Source organism: Cavia porcellus, unplaced genomic scaffold (genome assembly GCF_034190915.1).
Source record: "Cavia porcellus strain 051 isolate PalLab524CR breed Dunkin Hartley unplaced genomic scaffold, mCavPor4.1 scaffold_25, whole genome shotgun sequence".
NCBI lineage: Eukaryota > Metazoa > Chordata > Mammalia > Rodentia > Caviidae > Cavia > Cavia porcellus.
Window position 1 is genome coordinate 5,232,834 of NW_026947508.1, and position 24,320 is coordinate 5,257,153.

At 55.7% G+C, this 24,320-nt stretch overlaps 1 protein-coding gene across 4 annotated transcripts; it reads right to left on the reverse strand.

Moving 5' to 3' along the window:
• Positions 1 to 999: 999 nt before the first annotated feature.
• Eno1 (enolase 1) lies at positions 1,000 to 21,501 on the reverse strand. Of its 4 annotated transcripts, none has more exons than XM_005004206.4 (12): positions 21,374 to 21,501; positions 9,332 to 9,425; positions 7,850 to 7,945; positions 6,943 to 7,001; positions 4,787 to 4,856; positions 3,889 to 4,022; positions 3,491 to 3,713; positions 2,765 to 2,962; positions 1,862 to 2,063; positions 1,525 to 1,633; positions 1,361 to 1,419; positions 1,000 to 1,267 (listed from the first exon to the last, which is right to left on the reverse strand). In XM_005004206.4, exons 2-12 carry the CDS (start codon positions 9,414 to 9,416, stop codon positions 1,198 to 1,200), a joined length of 1,305 nt encoding a protein of 434 aa, XP_005004263.1. In that variant the 5' UTR covers positions 9,417 to 9,425; positions 21,374 to 21,501; the 3' UTR covers positions 1,000 to 1,197.
• Positions 21,502 to 24,320: the final 2,819 nt, after the last annotated feature.

Genomic DNA, 24,320 nt, shown 5'->3' on the forward strand with positions numbered 1-24,320 from the left:
TAATGAGACCTGGGCTAAATCCAAATCTGATTTCATCCTGACTCGGCCTCCTGAGTGCTGGCATTACAGGTGTGCACCACCACCCCTGGCCCATCTGCTAGGCCAAGAGCTCCAAGGCTCACCTCCCACTAAAAGCCAACACCTAGAGGCCTCTGCATGCTGGGCAGCTACAGCCTGTGACACTACGCCAGCTTCCTGCAGACTGGGTCATGCTCAGGGTGGCACTCGTGGATAGACGTGGTGGTTCCATGATGCGGCTTTTTGCCTGGGGTCCCGCTGCCCAGCCCAACACTTAATGCAGCTATCATTGTAAGGCTATTTTGTAACTAAAGCCATAGGTCACTTTCTGGTACCAGAGTTTGTGTCTCACCCACGCCAGGCAGGCAGCCCCAAGCCCTCATGGCACCCTGGCTCAGGAGCCCATGGACACTGCAGGCCGCAGGAGCAAGGCTGAGTTCCTGCTGCTCAGTGCTGGGCCACCCTGGACATTCAGGTCTTGCTGCGCAGCCAAGGGTGGCCTTAAGCTCAAGGTGCTCTTCTCGCAGGTGGGCACCATACGTGGCTGGGTCAGCACTGGTCTGTGATGCTGATGTATAAATTCTGACTGACGGTGCCATAAGCACGAGTGTCCACCAGAGGGCACCCGAGCTCCCAGGCTGCACACTATTCTAGTGCTTTCTGCAGTCTGGGTTTTTTGCAGGGAGACTGTAGATAGAGGCACAGAAATGTCTTAGTGGAATCAGGGATTGAACTAAACCAAGCCGCACAACCCGAGCTTTTTTAACACTGATACTAGACCCACCTTCCGTACAATACGCTTTCCAGCGCCCTCACCAGCTCTGCCCAGGGCAGTGGCTGTGCTGGGTGTCACTGTGAAGTGCACCGCTGTGACAGGGGACCCAGATGCTGCCACCCAGGGAGCAGCAGTGCCTGTGCATCTTCTCCCAGGGTGGTGCTGCCTCCCGGGCCCTGCCCTCATCACCTCTGCAACACACACTCTCCTGGGGAGTCGGGGCCTTTATTTCGCACAGAACACTGGGAACACGAGACTCCAGACATGGTGGGACACAGGTGACGAGCATGATGATCAGAGCTGGGGTCCTGGGCCCCGGGTGGCCCCACTGGCATCTACAGAAGCGGTGGTGTGAGGGGACCTAACTACTGGGCCCTGTGACCTGGGTGCTGGCCCGCCTCAGCCTACTTGGCCAGGGGGTTTCTGAAGTTCCGGCCTGCGAACTTGGCCTTGCTGCCCAGCTCCTCCTCGATTCTGGGGAGAGAGAGGGCAGGTTAGGGTCCATATGGTGGCACCGAGCGGTGGACGGGCACAATCCCGCATGGCCTTGCTCCCCTGGGCTCCTACCTGAGGAGCTGGTTGTACTTGGCCAGGCGCTCGGATCGGCACGGTGCGCCAGTCTTGATCTGGGGAGAACGGAGGGCCAGGTTGGCAGGTGTCGGCCACCATGGGAAGGGACCAGAGGGGCTGGGGTCCGAGCAGCCCAAGCTCTCCCACCACTCAGTCCTTACCTGCCCGGTGCTGAGCCCCACCACCAGGTCGGCGATGAAAGTGTCCTCTGTCTCCCCGGACCGGTGGGACACCATGACGCCCCAGCCATTGGAGTGCGCCAGCTTGCACCTGGGAGCCAGAGACACACACGTCGTGCCTCAGTTTCCTTCGGCACAGCCCTGCTGCCACACAGCTCGGGAGCCAGGTGTGCTGGCACACATGTGTAAACCTGACACTCTGGAGGCTGTGGCAGGAGGGTCACCAGGGAGGAAACCCTGGGGGGGAAAAGGCGCGTGTCCCGTCCCACCCTGCCTCCGTCCTGCCCATCATGCCCAGGGATGGAGCCCGGGCACTCACGCCTGCAGGGACTCGGTCACGGAGCCGATCTGGTTGACTTTGAGCAGCAGGCAGTTGCAGGCCTTCTCGTTCACGGCCTTGGCGATGCGCTTCGGGTTGGTCACCGTGAGGTCATCGCCCACCACCTGGATGCCCACGCTGGCTGTGAACTTCTGCCAGGCGTCCCAGTCGTCCTGGTCGAAGGGGTCCTCGATGGACACCACTGAGGAGGGTGGGCCGCGGTGCAGAGCGTGAGCCAGGCCGGGACGGGGACACCTCCCTGTCACCGTCACCACCTACTGCCGGCTTTCATGTCCCCACTCTGCTCTTTTCCTAAAGGGGGACACTTGCCCCCCTGGGCGTTTTGGTATGGGGCATATAGCCCAGTGCCGAGTCCTGGCACACTCAAGGCTGCAGGTTCACCCTCAGCATTGCAAAAGAAAATTTTATTTTTTAATAAAGCAGAACAGGTGTAGCTGTGATCCGGGTACGCAGAAGGCTGAGGCAGGATTTCCATGCCAGCCTGGGCCCTGAAGCTCCAGGCTGCCCGGACCTACATATTGAGATCCTGTCTCAAAAAACCAAAGCTGGGATCACACAGCACATCTAAAGACCCGGCACTCGAGGCTGAAGCAGGAGAATCCTAACTGCGAGCCTGGCCTGGGCAGCTGAATGACCCAGTGAAACTGTTAAAACAAACAAGTTTGTAACTTCGTGCAAAACGTGCAAAGGTCCTTGTTCAAAGGTCCTTAGTGCTGGCGTTCTCCCAGCACCAAGAGAAAAGAAAAAAGAGAAAGAACAGTACAGTCATGAAGTATAATGGTTAATGCAGAGTCTGGGACCCTGGGTCAGCTATAAACCGCCCCACGCCTCAGTTTTTCCTCTTGTAAGCCCCCCGCCCAGGTCGTCGTGGTTCCTGCTCACCTGGGTAGTCTTTGATGAAGGATTTGTAGAGGTCACCCAGCTGATCCGGTGAGATGTACCTGCTGGAGTCGTCGGGGGACTTGAAGTCCAGGTCATACTTTCCAGACCTGAAGAACTCGGACGCGGCCACGTCCATGCCAATGACCACCTTGTCCGTGTAGCCCGCCTTCCCGATGGCATTCTTTAGCAACTCCAGGGCTGGGGACATGGGAGACAGGTCACAGGTGGGCAGAGGGCAGCAGTCATGTGGGGACAGGAGATGGAGGAGCAGGGGCCTGACCCTGCCAGGCCCTGGGCATCACCCCTTGGGAGGCTGGTAGCCACCCCAGGAAAGGAACCTCCTCACGGCAAAGCGCCCAGGGACAGCTGCACAGGCCAGGAGGCCAGGACAGTCACAGCCAGCAGCTGACACCGGCTGTCTCCCAGCCAAGTTTAAACAGAGGCTAGGCTGGGAGCCAGGAGGGAGCCCCAGGCATCCAGGGCCACCTCTGGGTTGTCTCAAGTGGCAGCGTGGCCTGACCTGACCCAGGCAGGGCACACAGGTGGCTCCCGGCCCTGCGGTCCCATCCAGTTAGGGTCAGTCTGTGAGAAGGTAATTTCCTGTAGATCCCAGCGAGGGGACACCTGGAATCTCACTGGCTACCCTTACCTACAACCCCAGCACCAGGGAGGCCGAGGCAGGACTCCACCCTGAGGAACGCCCGGATCCCGGAGGGGCGGCCCTACCTTCCTTATTCTCCAGGATGTTGGGCGCGAAGCCGCCCTCGTCGCCCACGTTGGTGGCGTCCTTGCCGTACTTCTCCTTGATGACGTTCTTCAGGTTGTGGTAGACCTCGGCGCCGATGCGCATGGCCTCCTTGAAGCTGTCCGCGCCCACGGGCAGGATCATGAACTCCTGCATGGCCAGCTTGTTGCCAGCGTGGGAGCCCCCGTTGATCACGTTGAAAGCCTGGGGCCGGGGGACCACCGGGGACAGGTCAGCGGGGCCAGGGCACCCATCACCCCAACTAGCTCAGCATACCTGTCACCTGCCCCCCACAAGCCAGACACCCCGACCCGGGAAAGGTCAGGCCAGCATCTCAGGGTGCCCCTGCCCCTCGCAGACGTCCCCTGGGGCCACTCACAGGGACTGGCAGGATGACCTCGGCATTGCCGGCCAGGTCGGCGATGTGGCGGTACAGCGGCACCCCCTTCTCCACAGCGCCGGCCTTGCACACGGCGAGGGACACCCCCAGGATGGCATTCGCCCCGAACTTGGCTGCAAGGGAAGGAGGTGAACAAAACCTTCCATGTTTCCCCAGGGGCGGGACCCGGTCTGTGGTGATGAGTGACACTGAAGCCCTGGCTTGTTTGAGACGGGACCTTGGGGAGTCACTGGGTGGCCAGGAGGGGTTTGAATTCGGGACACCCCTGGCTAACCCTCAGGTGTTTCTTCCGCGCCTGTCTTGCGGCCCCAGCCTCTGGCCTGTGCTCGGGATTTCCCTCGAGCAGAGCCACCGGTGCCCGGACACCCTCTCATCCATGAGCCCTGGAGGAGAGGGCGACTGTTCATCTTTGCTCCCTGTGGTGGTGGGGATTGAACCCAGGGCCTCATGTGTGCTGGACAAGCCCCCTACCACGGAGCCCCACACCCAGCAAGAGGACAACCAGTCCCAAGGCTGCTGTCGTCAGGTCACACTCCTGGCACTGAAAATATGACTTCTAAACTAGGTGCGGGGACACACACAAATTCCCAGCCATAGGGAGGTTGAGGCAGGAGGATCTCAGTGAGCAGGAGGCCAGCCTGAACTAGAGACCCCTCTCAAAATAACAAACATGAGACTTTAGTTTGGGTTTTTTTGGTACTGGAGATCAAACTCATGAACTGGCACTTGCCAGGCAGGTGCCTGTGCTGCTGAGCTGAATCCCCGGCCCACAAAGGCATTGTAAAGCAACAGGATGAGAAGAAGCCGGATGGTGGCCCAGTTCCTTCCCAGGGTTCTGCTGAAGGAGCCGCCCCGGGTGCCCAGGTCAGGGACTCACATTTGTTCTCAGTCCCGTCCATCTCGATCATCAACTTGTCGATCTTCTCCTGCTCCACGACGTTCAGCTTCTGGGGGGAGAGGGGAGGCTGAGGGCTGCCTGCTGCTTCGGAGCCAAGACCAGAGTTAGGTGGACGGTGTCAGGGGTGGGCCAGGGGTGAGCTGAGGGCCTGGGCTCCAGCCAGCACCACGAGAAAACCCAGACACAAAGCAGCCTCCGCCTTCAAGCCAACCCGGTCCCCTCAGACCTGAGGTCACCTCACACAGTGGCCAGCCCGGCCAGCCACAGGCTGTGGACATAACAGAGCCCACTGTGCAGCGCGGGGTCTTAGCCTCTCGGCTAAGGTCAAAGGTTACGATCTATCCCTACAGGATGCAGGACTTCCGTTTCTTCACATTTGGTGGGGTGGGACTGGGGATGGAACTCATGACCTTGTGCTCGCCAGGCTGGCACTTGTGCCACTGTGCTAAATCCTCTGTCCCTACTCTTTTTTGTTTGGTTATTTTTTTTTTGTTTTTTGAGACAGGGTCTTGCTCTGCAGTTGGGGCTGGTCCTCACTTTGTAGTCTAGAACTCACAACCATCCCCCTGCCTCAGCCTCTCCTAAGCACTGGGATCACAGGCATGCACCACCACGCCTGGCTCTTGGTACTTTTTTATAGTGTCACTATAGCTGATGCTGGGCTCAAACTCATAGGAACCTTCCTGCCTCAGCCCCCAAGCAGTGTACTTCAATTATAGCTATGTGTCACCACGTCTGGCCTGGGTACTTAATTTCTGTAAGGAGCCCAAAATCATTTAGCTAAACATCTGATGGCTGATCAAAATGGCTATTTTAAAAGACTGGTGTCTTCAAAATTGGCTCAGAGTAGTATTTTTATCCCTGAAAATTAAAAAAAAAAAAAAAAAAATCAATCATAACACACAACTTCATAAAAACTAAAACACGGAGGTTAGGTGTGACAGTGCACACCTGCAATCCTAGTTCTTTGGAGACAGACAGGGTGGGGGGCTACCCACAGCAAGGCAGCCTCAAAAACCAAACGGCCTCGGCCTCTACCGCGGCACTCTCATAATCTGAGTCTGCTGCGGTTTCATACAGCACCGCTGCAACCAGCAGTCACCCAGGCAGGCAGCGCAGAGGCCAGGCCTTGCCAACCGCCCAGGTGCCATGCACTCCCCAGGGGACATTGTGCCATGCGGGGCACCAAGGGACAATATCACAGGGTGCACACAGGCAGAGCCAGCCAGGAACTTCTTCCTCAGGGAATCAGGCAGGGAGGGACCAATTAAAGGGCGCCACAGACACCAGGCCCAAATAAGGGCGGTGACAAGGGAGCACCTTCCCTCTCTCCCGGGGGTTAGGGTGCAGAACAGGGCGTGTGGGCTGACGCAGGGCCCCAGGTCTCCCACGGCGGCTCGACTTCTCCCTGCTGCACAAACTAAAGTTACAAGCAGGATTTCTTTTTTGGTGCTGGGGAGGGAAGCCAGGCCTCCCCGCTGTCACACAGCCCCAGTCCCTTAAGGAAAGGTTTTCTGGGGAGCTGAGGTCTTGCACCGTTGACGGAACTCCTGAACTCAAGTCAGGCGCTTCCTTCAACCTCCCAGGTGGCTGGGCCTACAGGCATGTGCCACCACACCCCCCTGTGGGAGTTGCCAATTAACAAGAGGTGCACTGTAAGAAGAGTCAGCAGAGGTGCATGAAAAATTCCCAAGTTCTGAAGTCACTACGGCCAGGAAACACCTCCACTAGCTCTGAAATCTGGCCCTTCACTCCCTGAAGGCCAAGAGAGTTGCAGACTGACTCTCCCCAGTGGTGCACACCTGTAATTTTAGCACACCAAGGCTGAGGCAGGAGGATCCCCTTGTACTGAAGGCCAGCCAGCCTGCCCTACAAGGTGAGACCCTGTCTCAAAAATACCCAAGCCCTCCCCAAACTAAGACAGTTACAGGGGAAAAAGCCGAGGGTGGAGGCAGCTTCATCTCTAGGTGCTGTTAGCTGCGGGCACAGGAGTGGAGGTTACATCATGCACCACATGCTGGGATCCCCGACTTCTGCAGCTCTCAGAATGAGCTCCTCTGTGAACAGGAGGGGCCTCGGCCTAGGGCTGGCTCTGGGGCACTGCTGGGCGTCAGTGACCGGGAGGCAGGTCCTACCTTGCTAACCAGGGCAGGTGCAATAGTATTATTGATGTGCTCAACAGCCTTTGACACACCTAGAAGGAATAATCAATCGATTACTGACTTCGGTTAAAAGTTACAGGCTTGAGCAGCGCCGCTAAAGAAATAGGAGGCTGCAGGCTGAAGCCCCAGGACCTCTGCCTACACCCTTCCCGCGCCCCAAGTGGGTTTCGGCCCAGTCTGAGCGCTTGCACCTCGGACCCACGGGTTAGAGCCACACAGGAGCAGCCTTGAGTATCCGAGGGGGTTAGTGTCACGCCATGCACCAGGCCACGGCCGGCGCATTACCTGCGTGCACAGAGCTGGTGCCAGGAACTCATTGACATACTTAACAGGTCTGGAGACACCTGCCCCACCAGGAGGACAGAGGAGAGAGGGACTCAGGAAAGAAAGCAGAGGGGACAGACGGCAAGGAACCGTGAGAGAAGAGAAGGTGGTAGGGGCCAGGCGCCTTCCTTGGGCCCCACCTCTCACCCCCAGGCAGTGACCATCCCAGCCCCAGGAAGTCCCCCCACAGCCACCGGGGGACAGGGTCAGTGGTGCTCAGGGAGAGCACTCAGGCAGCCTGAGCACGGAGGCTCTGCAGACCTCTGCTGCCACCTGGAGAGCTGTCGCCCTGGGACAGGCAAGGTCTCACCCGTGTGCTCCCTGCGACCTGGCCAGAGTGCCGTCCACAGAGGGGGCTGCACTGGGCTGAGCCTGTGACTTAGTTAACCCCGGGGGCTCTCAGCAGCCCCACCCTCCCACAGGTCCCCTTTTCCCTGCCCAGAAGGAGGCAGAATGCAATAGAAACACAGGGAATGGGAAGCCACTGTCCCCAAAGCCACTGCATGGTCACCAGTCCACCGTGAGTGCAAACCCCTGAAGGGCAGCCCAGCCTCACCCTTGCCCATGTAACGTGTCTTGTCATTGTCACGCAGCTCCAAGGCCTCGTAGATGCCAGTGGAGGCCCCGCTGGGCACAGCAGCTCGAAACAGGCCTGGAGGAGGGGAGAGAATCAGCAGCTGAGGGAGACTGCTGGCTCCCACTCTCGGAGGGCAGCTGTCACTCCCTTCTACCAACTGGGAGGCCCTGACGGCCTGTTCTTCCCGCCCGTCGGGTTCTATGATTCTGTTGTGCAGACCCTGCCATGACAGATGCGCGCCTGGGCAGAGCTTCTTCCAGAACCTTCATGCACCCACGGGCCACCTGGAGATCTTGCTAAAGTGCAGATTTTAGTCACTCATGATGACTCAGGCCTATAATCCCAGCACTCACACTCGGGAGGCTGAGGCAGGAGGATCACCGAGAATTCAAGGTGACACAGCCAGACCCCGTCTCAACAAACAAAACAAAGATCCAGCGGGTCCTGCAGGTTGTGGGTGCTCACAGCATCCCAGGAACCCTGGGAATTCATCAGCAAACACGCACCCAAGGAAAACTGGGCTCCCCGAGGCAGGCAGGGGCAGGAACGGGGTGGGGAGAAGCAGGCAGAAGGAAGGGGCTGAGTCGACAGTGACTCAGCTCTGACTGGCAGGTCCTGGACAGCCGCTGGGTCTGGGCGCCTGCCAACTGCACCCACCGAGCCTACTTATGAAACACATGGGCACTGCTGGAGGACATGGGCCTGGAGAGATGCTGGATTTTCTTAAAAGGTTGTCTTTGGTTTTTTTGAGAGTCTCTCAGCTTGCCCTGGCTGGCATGAATCCTGCAATTTCCCTGCCTCTGCCTCCCAGGTAGCGTGCAGCACTGTCTCCCACCCCGTTTCCAGTGAAAGCTTGCAGGAAGGCCCATTCCAAGGTGCTTCACACCGGAAACTCTTCTAGGAGCCACGGCTGGTCAGGTAGAAACAAGCGCTCTGCGCTGGGTGTCCCTGGTGCCGAGGGGACTGCACTGCAATTGCCCTGGTCTGGGCTCCCCTGCAGCCGCTCGCTTTCCTTACTGAGGGGAAGGGCTCGCCCCATCACAGGCCATCTGCTTATTTGGTCACAGAAAACCATGCAGCCAGCAAGGCACGGTGCATCCTTTTAGGGACAAGGTTCAAGGTGTCACCTTACTGTCCTGACTTGGTGACCTGGGAGCCACCCCACCTTGTAAGGGGAGGCAGCCATCAATTTGCTTGGCAGAACACTGTCCCTTCCCCAAAGGCTCTGACTGCATGCCCTTTGTTTATTTGCTCACTGATGGACTGATCTTTTCAGACAGGACCTGGCTACGCAGTCCATGCTGGCCTCGAACTCCTGAGTGTCGAGGCAGGAGGACTGCTGGGAGTTTGAGACCAGCTTGGGGTACAAGGTGAGCTCACAGCCAGCCTGAACTGCACAGCAAGACCCTATAAATAAAACTGAGCAGGCAGAAGGAACTGTGGGCAGCCAAGAACACTTACCTTTGGCAGTGTAGAGGTCAACTTCAACAGTGGGGTTCCCACGAGAGTCAAAGATCTCTCGGGCATGCACCTTGAGGATGGACATGTTGGGGTTCTGTGGGGAAACAGTTTGTCCTTCAAAAAGAGGCCAGGGACATAGCTCAGTGGCATAAATGCCTGCCTGGCAAGTACTAGGTCCTGAGTTCGATTCCTGGTACCAAAATACGTGATTAAAAATGATTTAAAATGGTCCCAGGGCAGCTCAGGTAAGGCCTGGCTGGGTGTCTTCCAGCGTGGCTCTGGCCCCTGTGCTGGTTTCAGTCGCAGTACAGAGGCAGAGCTTTGAGCACGCGTCACCCAGAGTTCAATCCCTGGCACCAGTGGAAAAAATGAACCAAGTAAAAACCCTCAGCCCTGAAGGCCTCGCCCTGGCGCTCGGGCCTTGCCTGAGAACCCAGGGCTGGAAGAAACCAAATTCGGCAGGACAGATGAACGTGGAAACCATGCAGAACTGCTCTCAAGTGGGTCACTGTCCCCAGCTAACCATGGGCTTGGCAGGGGAGTGGAGAGGGCCAGGGACAAATGGTAAAGGCAGCGGGGATGTGGAGGTCACTGCAAAACCACGTGGGACAAAGCAGAAAAGGGAGAAGCCAGAACAAAAAGCTGGTTCCCCATGATGGCAACTAAGAAAAAAGTCGGGCAGAATTCACAGCAGGAGGGCTGGAGGTTTAGTTCAGCGATATAAGCGATATAAGCGCCTGCCTTGTAAGCAGGCACTCGTGAGTTCGATCCCCGGTACCAATAAAAAAAATGAAAAAAAAAAAGCAGGGCATTTAGCTCAGTGGCATAAGAGCCTGTCTTCCAAGCGCAAGGTTGTGAGTGCAATACCTAGTACAAAAAAAAAAAAAAAAAAATCAATGAGCTGTAAAAATAAACGCAGCTGGTATGCTGGCACACCCAACAGTGGAGAGGCTGAGGCAGAAGGATGTTGCAAACTGGAGACCAGCCTAGGCTACAAAGTGAGCTCAAGGCCAGACTTAACTGCATAGTGAGACCCCTTTTGTCTCAAAGAGGACAAAAACCAAAAAAAGACAAAAAATATTTGCAGTAACAAGTCCTCCAAGAAAACCTCTTTCTCCCTGTGGAGAGTGCTCCAAAAATAAAGCGGCCCCTCAAGCTGCAGAGCCGGAGCTGACCTGGGCTCAGGAGCCGCAGTCTCTGGAATGTTCTGGGGCGGGAAGTGGCATCATCTTTTTTTTTTTTTTTAAGTTTCAAAACCACTCTTGTAGTTTTGTCGTGTGTGTAACAATGGAGTTCTATTCATCGAAGGAGAAAAAAAAGGTACCCAGTTTTTCTCTACCGTGTTGGAAAAGGCAAATGAAGGCACACCTCTCCTCACCCCACATCTTCCCTCGGGCCACTTCCAGTCACTCTCCCCACCCCAGGGCTGCACAGATTGACTGTGTAGACCTATCTTTATCTTAGACTCACGGCCTTTCTGGTTTCATTTTAGTCACAAAAGATGAAATAACCAGTTTCACGTAAAAATAAACTGTGTGATTTATCTTCAAATCGGGTGGAAACACTACACTCCAAAGTCGTTCAAGTTTAGGGAGCGGAAGCCGGGAAGAGGCCTGCGCTGAACCCCGACCAACACGTGGACCCCGAAGGCCAAGCCACAGCGGCTGCGGCCAGCCAGGAGGCCGTGCCTGCCTTGGGGGAGCTCCCCCGCAGGGCTTGCTAGCAATCTGGAGGCCCTGCTCGGTGTCTTCCGGAATAAGCGGCTTCTCGGAGTCTCGCGGTCACTGAGGTGGGGGAGAGGCCCGCGGCCTCCCCGGCTCCCAGTCCCTGCCCCCTCCTCCATTTTGGATGGGGCTGGCTGGCATGGACAACGAGGTGAGGTCGATCTCTGTCCCCTAGGGCATGCCCTGGGCTCATGATGGACAGCGGCCTTTTGCTCCGCGGGCCCGTGACCACGAGCGTTCGGCGCGCGCAGCCCCGACCTCCTGATCCCCGCCGCTGCGGGGTCGCACGTGGATCCGCTCCTGCCACCCCCCGGGGGGGGCCACACAGGGATCTACGCTTTGCCCACCCCCAAGGAGAGCGAGCTCCAACAGGTGCCTGCCGCTGCGCCCCACTTATAAGGTGGTCGAACTGCGCTCGGGGCGCTCCGTGGGACCCCCGATATTGCTGGAGAAGGTGGGCTCGCACGTGCCCGAGACCCCCACGCCGAGCCCGCGCTGCTTCGAGAGGAAGGCACCTCTAAAGTTAGGAAACCCCGCGCTGCCTTCCCGGAGGCCCTCTCGGAACCCCTACCTGGCTACCGGATCTCGCTGCCCACGAAGGAAGGAGAGGGTGCTACAGACACCGAGGTGCGCGTCTAAGAGGAGAGACTCGGGCGATCCCACTCCCCGAACAGCTCTCAGCTCCGCCCGCCCAGACTTCCTGCCCAGTTCGCGAGGCCCCGCCCACCTCCCGCCCCCGGAACACGCCCACGTCAGCTTGGCCTCACCATTGGCCAGGTGAGCCGTCGCTCAGAATCCCCGCGGGAAGGGGCGGGCCTGCGGCTGCAGCTCGGGCCGGGGAGGGTGAGGGCGGTGGCGTGGAGGCCGCGGGGCCTGGGGGGCCTGGGGCTGGCGGGCCCGGGGGCCGAGGGGCCCCGGCGGCTGTGTCGGGGGGCTGGCGAGCTCCCAGATCGGGGCCTCGCAGCCGAGCGGGGACTGCGGAGGCGGGGACGCGCAGGGGCGTGGCTGGGCGGCGGGCATCAGGGCTCGGGGCCCCGTCACGTACTCCGAGTCCCGCACGCGCTCGGCGTCGCCGCACGTCCGGCCGCGACCTTGGGGGCGACCTTCGGGCGCCGCCCTCCTGCGGACCGCCCACCGCGCGGGCAGAGACCCGCGGCGTGGAGACGTTGGGCAGTGGGGCCGTGGGCCTTGTGCGGCTGCGTGGCGCATCCGCGTCCCGTAAATTCCCGCCAAGGTGACCCGGGCCTTTGTCCTGTCTGCCTGATCACTTGCGACTCTCCAGCCAGGATTGCCCAAGGAAGGGTCCTTTCCCCAGATGTCACGTTTATCCATTTATTTAGGTGCAGAGATTGAAATCAAGGCCTTGTGCATGCTAGGCACAGACTGCCCTGATGCTGCACCCCAGCGGCGCCCCACCCGGAGTGGCTCCTCCGGGTTCATTCATTCTTTGGCCCTTGGTAACGCTACTGCTTGAAAGGAAGCTTCATAGCCCAGCCTTGCTCCCTAAAAATGCTCAGCTGTAGCTCATCAGGGTGCAGGATCTCCTTCCCACTTGTCTTCACGCTACAATGTATGTCTTTGTGTACTTTTAAATTTCTGCCTAATAAACATCTTTATGCCTCTTAACGGTGAGTCCTGAAAATTCTTTTTCTGTGCTGGAGCCTGCAAACATTTCATTTTATTTTATTTTATTTGTGTTTTTAAGACAGGGTTTCACATGCAGTTCAGGCTGGTCTTGAACTCACTTTGTAGCCCAGGCTGGTCTTGAACTCTCACATGCCTCCTGCCTCAGCCTCCTGAGTGCTGGGATTACAGGTCTGGCTGAATTTGCATCGTAATTCAATAGGTCAGGTCCGTTGGAATTTCACATAGGCACAAAAACTTTCTCATGAGTTCAAGTCATATAATACTCCATGGTGGTTTGGCAAATGAAACACAGGAGAGGGTAGGTGAGGTCATTTTACCTTAATCACCATTAAAAGGAGCTCTTAGCTGGGCATGGTGACACATGCCTATAAGCTCAGCACTTCAGAGGCTGAGGCAGAAAGATCACCTCTAGTTTGAGGCTAGCCAGGGCTACACAGTGAGTTCAAGGCCAGCCTCAACTGCATAGCCAGGCCCTATCTCAAAAACAAAAACAAAAGGAAACAAAAAATAGGCCGTGCGGTGGAGCACCCTCCAAGAAAGAGCTGGAGGAATTGCCTCATTTTCTGTTGTATTTATTTTTGTATTTTCTCTGCCCCCCTCCTTTCCCCCCCCTTCTGAAAAGGTGACAGCTAAAATGTCAGGCCTCCCTATATTTTCCATATTGTTTTGCACAGAGCAGTTCAAAGACATTCTTGAATTTGCTTATTTATCATCTGATCAGATGCAAAACTGATTTGATGGCTGGGGCTCCATTTTGGCCTAGGTTTCTGTGGCACTGGGTACAAATGAAGGCCAATTGCTTTCCATTGACTAAGAAACAAGGTCTTCAGGATTAAATTCAGCAGAGAGCTTTAGATGTGTTGTTAGAAAGTCACCAATTTTGCAAGCAGAGTGTGATTTCACCAATAACACAGAGACGGTTTTTGGCTGCAAAAATCTAGTATCCCAGCTGGTGACTCAGCAGCTCAATCAACAGCCAATGTCTGGTACCCCTCCTAGGAGCTGTAGGAAATCACACACTTCACACTCTCTCCAGAGCCCTTCTAAGGCGTGGTCTTGGAGGGACTCCAAACAATCTTTCCTTTAAAATGGTTAGAAAGATAGAGACGAACAACAGGGCTCTTGCAACTGCTGTCTGGCCTGGGCTAGGAGCCTTGGGAGGCATCAAAGGCAGAACCGGATCTCAGCTGCTATTGCAAGATTCCTGGAAGCTGCTGCGGCACTGTGACCACAAACCGTGGCTCGAATGTTAATGATTAGTGGCGATTCCTTCAACTCCACATCACTTCCCAGATCCAGGATGCCCAGATGCCCTCCCTGGGCTGCTTCCAGCTTGTTATAGGCCGCAGGGCTCACTGCCTGGGCCTGAGCCCGCTCAGTTGCCCTTCCTGCAGGCCCTGCACTGCACTGCTACTTCCAGTGGGCTTATTGGGCAACATCACTGCTGCAAGCGAACTGAACGGGTGCACGGCTCCTGGGGCTGTGCAATGGCCCATCTGCTGCTGGTTCGACATAAAAGCTGAGGCACAGCCAAGAACGTTTGGGCCTTTTTGAAGAGGAACTTCCTGGCAGGATGAGGGGCCAGGCCCAGTAAGATCTCGAGTGTGGAGAGTCCTTCTTCCTAGTGGGTCAAGAGCACCCTGGGGCCGGGCAGGATAGTGTTTGCCTGTAATCCTGCCCATTCAGGATGCTGAGGCAAGAGGGTCGTTAATTTCCAGGTCCTGGGTTCAATTCCCACTATGGGAAGAGAGGGGTCTGGGGAGCTATACCTCTGGTGGAACCTGTGCTTAGCATGCAGGCCCTGGACTCTATCCCCAGCACAAAAACAAAACACAAGGGGCTGGGGATTTAGCTCAGCGGCATAAGCGCCTGCCTTGCAAGCAGGCAGTCGTGAGTTCGATCCCCAGTACCGATAAAAAAGGAAAAAGACAAAAAAAAAAAAAAAAAAAAAAAACCACACAAATGAAGTTTTTCTGTTAATCACTATTTCTTATTTTTGTTCCTTTTTTTTTTTTTTTTTTTTTTTTTGGTGGGTAGGGAGGACCGGGTCTTGCTATGCAGTTAAGGCTGGCCTTAATTTGTAGCCCAGGGGCTGGGGATTTAGCTCAGCGGCATAAGCGCCTGCCTTGTAAGCAGGCAGTCGTGAGTTTGATCCCTGGTACCGATAAAAAGGAAAAAGAAAAAAAAAAAAAAGAATTTGTAGCCCAGGCTGGTCTCGAGCTCTCAATGATCTTTCTGCTTCAGCCTCCCAAATGCTGGGATTACAATGTGCAGCACCAGACCCGGCTCTTCCTTTTTTTTTTTTTTTGACACAATGACCCAGGCTGGTCTAAAACTCAACATCAACCCCCCACCTCAGCTTCCTGATGGTGGGATCACAGGTATGTGCCCCTCACCTGATCTCCGTATGTGCTGTTCTATGCTGTGTGAGTGTCTCCTGGTCTCACTGCAGTCTTTTGGCCCTGGCTTTGGTCTCGTTACCACACACTCTGAGCTGGGGTCTCTGGAGCACTGCAAGGCCTCTCCCAGGCCCAGGTCCAGGCCCAGGCTGTGGATGTGGAGAAGCTGCATCACCTGCACCTTCTCAAACCCTAAGGAGTCCGGACCTTCACACACTTGCCTGCTGCCCAGGTTGAAAAAGTCAAATCTTCATTCTTTTTCTAGGAACGAAGTCCCGAAGACAGGGTCTCCTAACGAATCCTGACACGAAGGAGTTAAAAGCAGACTTTACCAGTAGCCTCCCCTCTCTCCCTCCTCTTTGCAAATCACGTCTTGCTTTCATTAAACTTTGTCCCACTAATTTATTATTGGGGCTGCATTACGATTCCCCTTGGGCAGCAGAGCTGCGGTGCTCCTTCCCACACACAACAAAACTGCATCTGCATGTATGCTGCCACCAAACTCCACACCTGGAGGTGGCTTCCAGGGCCCTGTTGCACTTCCCACTTCCACAGCCCACTCCATGCTTTCGTCGAAGTGGACTTCAAACTGGGCATGGTGGCGCAATGCCTGTCATCCCAGCAGTCCTAGAGGCTGAGGCAGGAGGATCACAAGTTCAAGCCTATGCTTTTTTTTTTTTTTGTCTTTTTCTTTTTTATCGGTACCGGGGATCAAACTCACGACCACACCCTTGCAAGGCAGGCCCTTATGCCGCTGAGCTAAGTCCCCAGCCCCCTAGTTACTTTTCTTACTGCTGAGACAAAATACCCAACCCTCCAAAGTTAAAGAGGAAGGGTTTATTTAGCTCACAGCTTGTGGAGGTTTCAGTCCATAGTCGGCTGGGTCCAAGGCAGGGTGGCCTGGTGAGGGATAACAGTTCATGGTGGTGGAAGGCAGTAAAAGCAACAAGACAGAAATAAGGCTCTTTCTGTCTCGTACACTGTATGCAGGCTACCGGCCTGTTGTTGGTGGGTTTACAAGGGAAAAGATTTAATATAGGACACATACTTTATAGGATATTTTATAATATTTTCCTCAAGAGTCAAATGCAAAAGAGTGCAAAAGATCTTTCCACACTCTAGAGACCCAAAAGATCCCACTGAGGGCCTGGATCCCACATTGGGTCCAGCAGTGTCCTTCACAAGTCCAGCAGGAGGCCTAGAGCCCACGACAATACCTCATGCAAGTCTATACTGGAGATCTGTACTGGGAAGGCCCAAAGGTCATCGTGGAAGCCTGAAGGTTTGCATCATTGGGGTGAACGATTTGTGCCAGAGGCTGAGGGATCTGCCCTGGAGCCAGGAAGCAACCCTCAAGGTGAGGACCAGGGTTCCCCAAAGAGGACCGCAGCCATCCTCAGTGGCCTTGAGGACCCAAGCTCCTCCGATGATGAGAACAGCTGGGTTCCCTTCAGGAAGCCAGCGTGACAAGCTTCTCCATCAACAGCCCACTGTCTCCCCTTCCTCTGGTTCTCTGTGCTACTGACAGCAGTCCACAGGTGGCCTCCGCACCCAGTGCCACACTGACTCAGTCCCGGGTTGACCACCAGTTGTCAATCCAGCATAGCGCCCTAGGGTGGGTGTAGCACTCACACCTGTGATCCTAGCCAGCCGGAACTGTGCCAAACCCATCAGCAGCTGATTTACTAACCACATAGCCTTAATCCCACCATCACACCCTCCAGATCCAGCCACCTCTGAAAAAGTCCTTTGATTGCACGAGGCTCTGGGGGGCATCGAGACACAAACCGTAACACTAGGCAACTGAGTGAGTTGTTGAGACCCTGTCTTAAAAAAAAAAAAAAGCCTGGGGCTGGGGATGTAGCTCAGAGTGAAGGCCCTGGGTTCAACGCCCAGGACCACTGAAAACCATAGAAGGCTGACTGCAGCTGAGGGAGGAAGGGCTGGGGCGAGGCACAGGTGCCAGAAGACAGAAGGGAGCGCAAAGTACAGGTGTGGAGATGTTTGGGCTGGCTTCCCCACACAGCTGCCCTCCTCCCCCATTCCTGAGGACTGGGCTTGCCGCTGCGCCCCACGGCCACCCTTGGGGCTCTCCTAGGCCTCCCCACCAGCTTCGTGGTCTCAGAAATGATGAGTCCCCCAACTTTGAAGGGGTGGGCAGTGTACCAGCATCAGGTGGTGCTTGGTTAGGTTAGAGTAGGGTTCCGGTTAGGTTAACATAAGGTGAGGGGTCCCTGTGACCCCTGGTGCAGGGATGCTGAGCCTGGCCAAGCACTGCCTGTGAAGAGACCCCGGTCTTGTAAACCGCAGGCCCCAGGCCTGGCTCTCCCTCACCCTCTTCTGTTCCCACCCTCTTTTTTTCAGGGTGCTTCTGGTTGCTGATTGAGTGCAGCATGTTTTCAGCGAGTGTAGAGCTGCACCCAAGGCCTCTTCTGTATGTGGGTGTTGGCGGAATTCCCCCTGCACCCTTCACAGATGGATGACTTGGCTGAGGCCTGTCCCCTGCTGGGCACAGTTGTGTGACTCATCTAACTCACTGCCGAGTCACCAAGTCCATGAGTTGCTTCCACGTGGCCATCTCTGGCTTCTCATTTTTAGAGACTCACTTTCCCTATGTACCCCAGGCTGGCTCCTGGGGCTGCTGGGATGACTGGTGTACACCACCACGTCTGGTCCCCCAACCTTTGTGCCCCCTGCTTCTCCAGGGTGAGTCTCTCGGGCTGGGATGAAGGCCGAGCCAGGCTCAGCATCCCTGCACCACGACCGTAACTCCAGGGTCTGAGCTGCCGTGGCTTCAGTGCTGTGACTGCACAGGTCTCACGCTTGCTGGAGGGGGATTCGCCTCGAGACTGAGTCTTGCAGCTGAAGGGGAAGCCGCCCAAATCAGGCCAGTCCCAGTGTGTCATCTGCATGGGTACAGGGTCTGGGATTCCTCAGATGAAAAGGTAGAAACTCCCTGTTAAGGCTGGCTCAGGTGTCCTCCCCCAAGGCCTCATGCGGTCACAGGTGGGGCTTTCTCAGGGGTGGCTGGATCTAGGGCGTGTGGCTCTGGGATTGATTCATGGTGCAATGCCAAGCTCAAGGGCACAGGGTTGAGGGTGTGTGTGCTGCCCACCCGAAGTAGCCTGGATAAGACCGGAGGGGTAGAAAGAGCTGTGGTCTCCTGTTGCCCTGCTGCCTCCTGCCCACCATGCACTGCTTCTCCCCTGCGATGCCCGTCTGCCGGGTACCACCTGCCTTGGAGCCGGCCAACGATGGACTGAAAGCTCCACAAACTGTGAGCTACATAAACCTTTCCCCCTTTAAGTCTGGGTGTCAGGTATTTTGTCCTAGGAACCAGAAGAGTAAGACACTTCCTGGTTCTCCAGCAAGTCCTTCCTGGTCCCCTGCTCTAGGATGTCCTGGTGGACCTCAGGGGATTTGTTTTTTGTCTTGTGCAGCGGCCAGGGGAGTAGAGGGGGGTGGGACTCCACCGCCAGCACCTAGCAGAATGGATTCTTGTGGCTCCAGTGAAACACAGAGGGAAAGGAAGGCTGGCACTGATTTACCACTGGCCCACGGCTCTCCTGAATGGGCAGTCTCAACCCCGAAAGCGAGACCTGGGTAAAAATAGTGATGGCAGCTGCTGGAGCCCGGGTCACTGGAGCCAGACAGGACAGCTGCACTGGTGACCTGCTGATGCAGGGCTGTGCAAGGCGGGTCAGGCAAGGTGGCTGGCAACTAGTGGACCCTTTGGAAAGGCGTCCTGCGCCTGCCACATCCCAGACCCTTTGGACTCCTCAAGCTATGTCATCTCTACCATCCTGCACACAGGGGTAGCATGGGGAGGCCTGGGAACTCTGCCTGGAGGAACAGGGACAATGGACATTGGGGAGGGGGCTGTCCAGCTCATGGGGTCTTCACTCAGCAAATCTGGAGTCAGGATCTATCAAGAGAGTGATCTACAGCTGAGCATGGTGACACACGCCAGTAATCCCACCACTTGGGAGGCTGAGACAGGAGGATTGCCATGAATTCAAGGCCAGCCTGAACCCCATAGCAGGACCCCGCATCAGAACCAAAAGATTAATAAATACAAAATAAGTTGTCACTCTGGTAAGCACTTATACTCCCACTCTGTGCCAGGCATGTGGCAGATGGCAAGGGAAACAGATTTCAGAGGAGCAAGGCATGCCGCTGCTGTTATACATTTATGGGTGCAGGGATTGAGCCCAGCCTCACGCATGTGTTGCTAGGGTTCACAACGGAGCAGCAGCCCCGGCAGGCAGCTGAGTTGTTAGAATACACGTGGCTATGCTCTATGCTCGTGACCCAATGAGAAGTGACATTTGACCAGGGACCTGGGGAAGCGAATGGCTTGGGAAGGGCGCTGGAGTCAGGGCATCTGGAGTCTGCAGGATCAGGGAACCTGTGTGCCACGGAGAGAAGACAAGACGTGCGTCTCAGTGACCAGTGCTCGGAACAAGCACCCCCTTAAAGCCTGAGGCACATAATGACACGGTTTTCTGTGCTCCTGAGGGTGTAGGTAGGCCCGGGCTCAGCTGGGGTTTTCCAGTGGCCTGGTGGAGAGTGCTGGGACGGCTCTCCATAAAAGACCATTTGTCTCCATTTTGGCTAAGCCTTGGCCCACTTCTGTGTGCTGCTGTGTGCAGTGCTGGCCAAGAAAACACCCTGCCCCCTCAACTGGCTTTAAGCCACGCAAATGGGTCTAGCGGAGGCGCTGATGCGTAGCCTTTGAAGCAATGTGACACTCAGTGATGCCCACTGCAGCTCCCAGCTAGTCCTTGTGAGCTGGCTGAGACCCCGCCCTGTCAGCTGGGACTGAACCTCGAGAAAGAGGCTGAGGTGACCCAGGGCAGGAAGGCCGGACATCAAAGCTGATGGAGGGGACAAAACCCCAAATTATTCCTCAAACTGTTTCCGATTCCTCCAAAGCTAGAGGCCACCGGCCACCTAAGCCAGTACTCTTTTTACACACCTCTCTCCCTCTGCCTCTGCGTATCACAGAAGAGCTATGGTGCTCCCCGCCCAGCCCCGCTCACGGCACTCACAGACCAGGTGCTGCTCTCCCCGAGCCACTGCTCTCTTCATGAATTTATAAAAGCCGGCTTCGGCCCCGAGTCGTGGCCTTGGCCTTGGCCACTGTTCCGACTGGACTTAGGACCCCCTTGACTCCCCACAACTACAGATACATCTTTGTCTACTCTCGCTGTGGGTTGCCCTGGCAGTGGTGGATTGGAATTTACTCACTAGTATCCCACTGACTTTTCCCTGGATTACAAATATAAACTCCTCCAGACCTCCCTGGGGCCAGAGCAGGCTCTGTATCTGGCTTGCGGTATCTTGAACGGGAACTGATAAGAGACACACAGACATCCTAGTGTGGTCTAGAGGTGCCCCCACAGTCCCCTAGGACCCGACGGGAGTGCAGGAGTACTAAGCACCCAGGCCCCTTCCCAGATGGAGGGCACAGGAACAGGGGGATGGCTCAGGAGCGGGCAGACTGGACCCTCAATGGACAAGACCTGCCTGCCTGTGGGCACCTTGACCTTGGCTGCCCCGGCCTCAGCACAGGGAGAAGCACATTTCTGTAGTGAAACAGGGTCTCAGTGTGTAGTTCAGGCTGGTTTAGTATTCAGTAAGGAGCCCAGGCTGGCCTTGAACACATGGTGATCTTCCTGCCTCAGCCTCCTAAATGCTGAGGTTACAGATGTGCATCACCCTGGCTCTTACTGTATTTATTTATTGCTTTTGTTTTTTTAGATAGGATCTTGCTTTTCACGTTGACTTGAACACACTAGGTAGCCCAGGCTTGACTCAAATTCCTGGCCATCTTCTTGCCTCAGCCTCCCGAGTGCTGGGATTACAGATGTGCACTAACACACCCAACTCCTAATGACCCGGTCCAAGGAAGTTTGTGATAGTCTCGCAAATGAGAATCACAGTCAAAGTTCTGGGGACACCAGTATACCCAGTACGATGGTCTCCACCACAGCTCCCCATTTGGTATCTAGTTTGGGGATGGAAACTGGTTACTGTCAAAACTTTTTTTTCCCCCTGCTGGACTCAGGATTGAACCCAGCCTTTTAAAAAAAATATTAACGTTGGCACAGGGCCTTACTTACTAAGTTTCCCAGGCTGAGCCCAAACTTGTGAGCCTCCTGAATGCGCTTTTTATAAATTACGTTTCACTGAACAGAGCCTCGAGCATTTGTTGACATACTACGTCCGCAGCAGACACCGTAAGGCCCACAAGGCCTATGCTTCCCTACCTGAGTCCCGCGGAGAGCTGGCCCACTTGCCGACCTCCCAGCCTCTCAGCGGCCACAGAAGCCCAAGGACCAGAGCCGGACTGAAGAGGGCTCAGTGCGCAGGCGCAGATGGGATGCCGCCGCCTGAACCTCATTGGCCGAGGCAGGTCACATGACCTGTGTAGGGGCGGGGCTTCAGCCCTAGTCCGTCCGCGCCGAGGGGAAGAGCGGCTCAGAGCCAGCGCCCCCTCGGCGAGTCCCAGGCCTTGTCCGGGGTCGGAGCCCCACGGCTCCAGAGGCCCCGGGGTGGGCGCTGAGGGTGTACAAGGGCAGCTGAGATCCTAGAGACAGTCGCGAGAGAAGCTGATGGCTTTTGTGGGTAGATGAGATGGGCGCAGAGCACCATCGTTCACACCCCGTCGGTGCTGTACCCTGGGAAGCGACGGGAGAGCGGGCTCAGGGGCGCAACAGCTGGGTGACATGTGGCCGGTTTCATCCGGGCACTGCAAGAGACAGGCCCAGACCGGGCGTGGTGGTGCATGCCTGTAGTCGCAGGAGGCTGAGGCGGGAGGATCTGAAGTTTGAGCCCAGCTTAGTGAGACCTTGTCTCAAAATAAAACAAAGGGGCTGGGGATTTAGCTCAGAGACATAAGCGCCTGCCTTGAAAACGCGTGGTCTCGAGTTTGACCGATAAAAAATAAAATAAAATAAAACAAAGGAAAAGGGTCGGGGATGGAGCTCTGTGCCAAGGCCCTGGAGTCCACCCCCAGTACAAAGAGACACGGCCGGTGCAGCAGTGTGTGTCTGTGATCCCGGCTTCTCGGGCGCTGAGGCTGGAGGGTTGCATTTTCCCAGGACCAGGCTGGGCGAGTCCAAGGGCTGGGGTCACAGGCAGGTGCCCCAGCACCTAGCTATAGAGTGCAGTTCCAGTGTTGCAAGGTTCCTGATCCCTTCCTGCGGGTCATTTCTCCTATCCCGGGGGAAGAGCCAGTACCGAGCTGCTGCTGATGACATGTGAGGGGAACAGATGTCTGTGGCCCCAGGGAGGAGGAGAGCAGCTCAGGTTAGGAAGAGAGGAGGAGGTGAGAGGAAGGAGAAAGGGATTAAAGAGGAATCAGACTGTGTCATACTCTTGTGCCCACTCCCCAAGAGGACTGAAAACTGCAAGCATACTGATACAAAAAAGAAAAAAAGAATTTGGCTGTGGGTGGCACTTACCTGGGCTCCAGCACTCTAGGAGGCTGAGGCAGGAGGCTCACAGACCCCTGTCCAAGCAAATTAGTGAGACCCTGTTTCAAAATAAAAGATAAAAGGGATGCAGGTGGGTGTGAAGGCTCCCACGTACACACACCCACCCTGTTCCTGGGCGCCATTTGGTGAGTGCCTGGGAATGGCTGCAGCTGCCCACTGAGGTCTTGGCAGTACCCCCTATTGAAAGCAGGAGCTATTTCCAGCTCTTGGGAAGTGGAGTCTCCTAAGGACTTTGAAGGGATGTGAAAGGCCAGGTGTGATGGTGCACACGTGGTGGTGACCTCAGCCCTCGGGAGGCTGAGGCAGGAGGCTCACTGTAAGTGAGGCTGGCCCGGGCTACCTAGCGGACTCAAGGCCAGCCTGAACTGCACAGTTAAACCCTGTCTCAAAAAAAGAACAAAACCTTCACTAAATCCCTGAGATGCTAAGGTTTGTTTGCCTCTCTGTGGTAGATAAACTATTATTTTACTGTCTACTCTTTGCTTAGGGTAAGTACTTAAAAATGTGCTTTTTTAAAAAAAATCACTTTGTTTCTGATTAAACAAAGCCTGGTGCTGGGCATGATAGCCCGGGGAGCAGAGTGGATACAGCATCGACGCTCCAGGCCTCCACGCCTGTCCACCTCCCGCACACGTGGGCCCTCTGTCTTCTCGGAGCCCGCTTTGGACAAAGCCTCTTCTCTCCCCTTTTTACCAAAACACCTGGCTCCTGGGTCGGCGGCGGGCAGATGAACCTGAGCATAAGAACTGGAGCGGCCAGGAGCAGACCGAGCGGCAGAGCGATTCCTGTCAAATGAAACGCTGAGGCCTGCGAGGTGGCAGCGAGACTGCACCACTCACACCCCTGAGGAAAGAGGACTCGGAGCTGCTGCAGAAAGTGAGCAGGGCAAGGGGACGAGGACTCTCAAGGGATTCCTGGCATGTGTCTTCCTGGAAGACGTCTTAAAACAATGTAAGCACACAGTGTGTTCTTCTATCACAACAAGTGTTTGGTGACAATCCCATGACCATGTAACAGTCAGAGTATTTTTTCTATAAGGAAAAAGGACCTGCATCACCTAAGTGCCCGTTTACCCATCTCCTTTGCTAAATTTGTATTTTGACAGGCAGGCGCTTTGACTGAATTTTTTTTTTTTTTTTTTTGTACTGGGGATCAAACTCAGGACCTTGCGCTTGCCAGGCAGGCACTTATGCTGCTGAGCTAAATCCCTGGCTTTAAATTTGTTTTTTGAGACAGGATCTTGCTATGGGGGCTGGGGATTTAGCTCAGCTGCATAAGTGCCTGCCTTGCAAGCAGGCAGTCATGAGTTCAATCCCCGGTACTGGTAAAAACGAAAAAGGATCTTGCTATGTATTTTAGGCAGGCCTCTGACTCAGTATATAAGGAACACTGGTTTCCAATTTGCAGAGATGCTTCTGCCTCAGCCTCGTGAGTGCGGGGATTATAGGTGTGTCCAGCTCTATACTTATTATTTCATGTTAGTTTTGGTTTTCTTTTTCTGCAACAGCCATGGGTGCTTTGTCCTGTACAATAATTTTTGAGGCTGATGGGTTTACCTGGGGCTGAGACTTGGAGGGGGGGACATTCAGGGGTTTTGGAAAAATGTGGGCATCCAGGACTCTGGGGCAACAGGAGAAAGGGACAGAGGGGAGCAGGAAGGGGAGGGCATCTGTGTCTCTCCCGTCCTTCCTCTCCCCGCAGTGTCTCTGGGGCACAG

What these genes read in the sequence shown, in the direction of transcription:
- Eno1 (XM_005004206.4), bottom strand. Translation starts at nt 9,416, where the DNA reads ATGTCCATCCTCAAGGTGCATGCCCGAGAGATCTTTGACTCTCGTGGG. An exon ending in TGACCTCTACACTGCCAAAG is followed by an intron (nt 7,946 to 9,331) that starts GTAAGTGTTCTT and finishes CCCCTCCTCCAG; the next exon opens with GCCTGTTTCGAGCTGCTGTG. An exon ending in CTTCATCAAAGACTACCCAG is followed by an intron (nt 2,064 to 2,764) that starts GTGAGCAGGAAC and finishes CACCCTCCTCAG; the next exon opens with TGGTGTCCATCGAGGACCCC.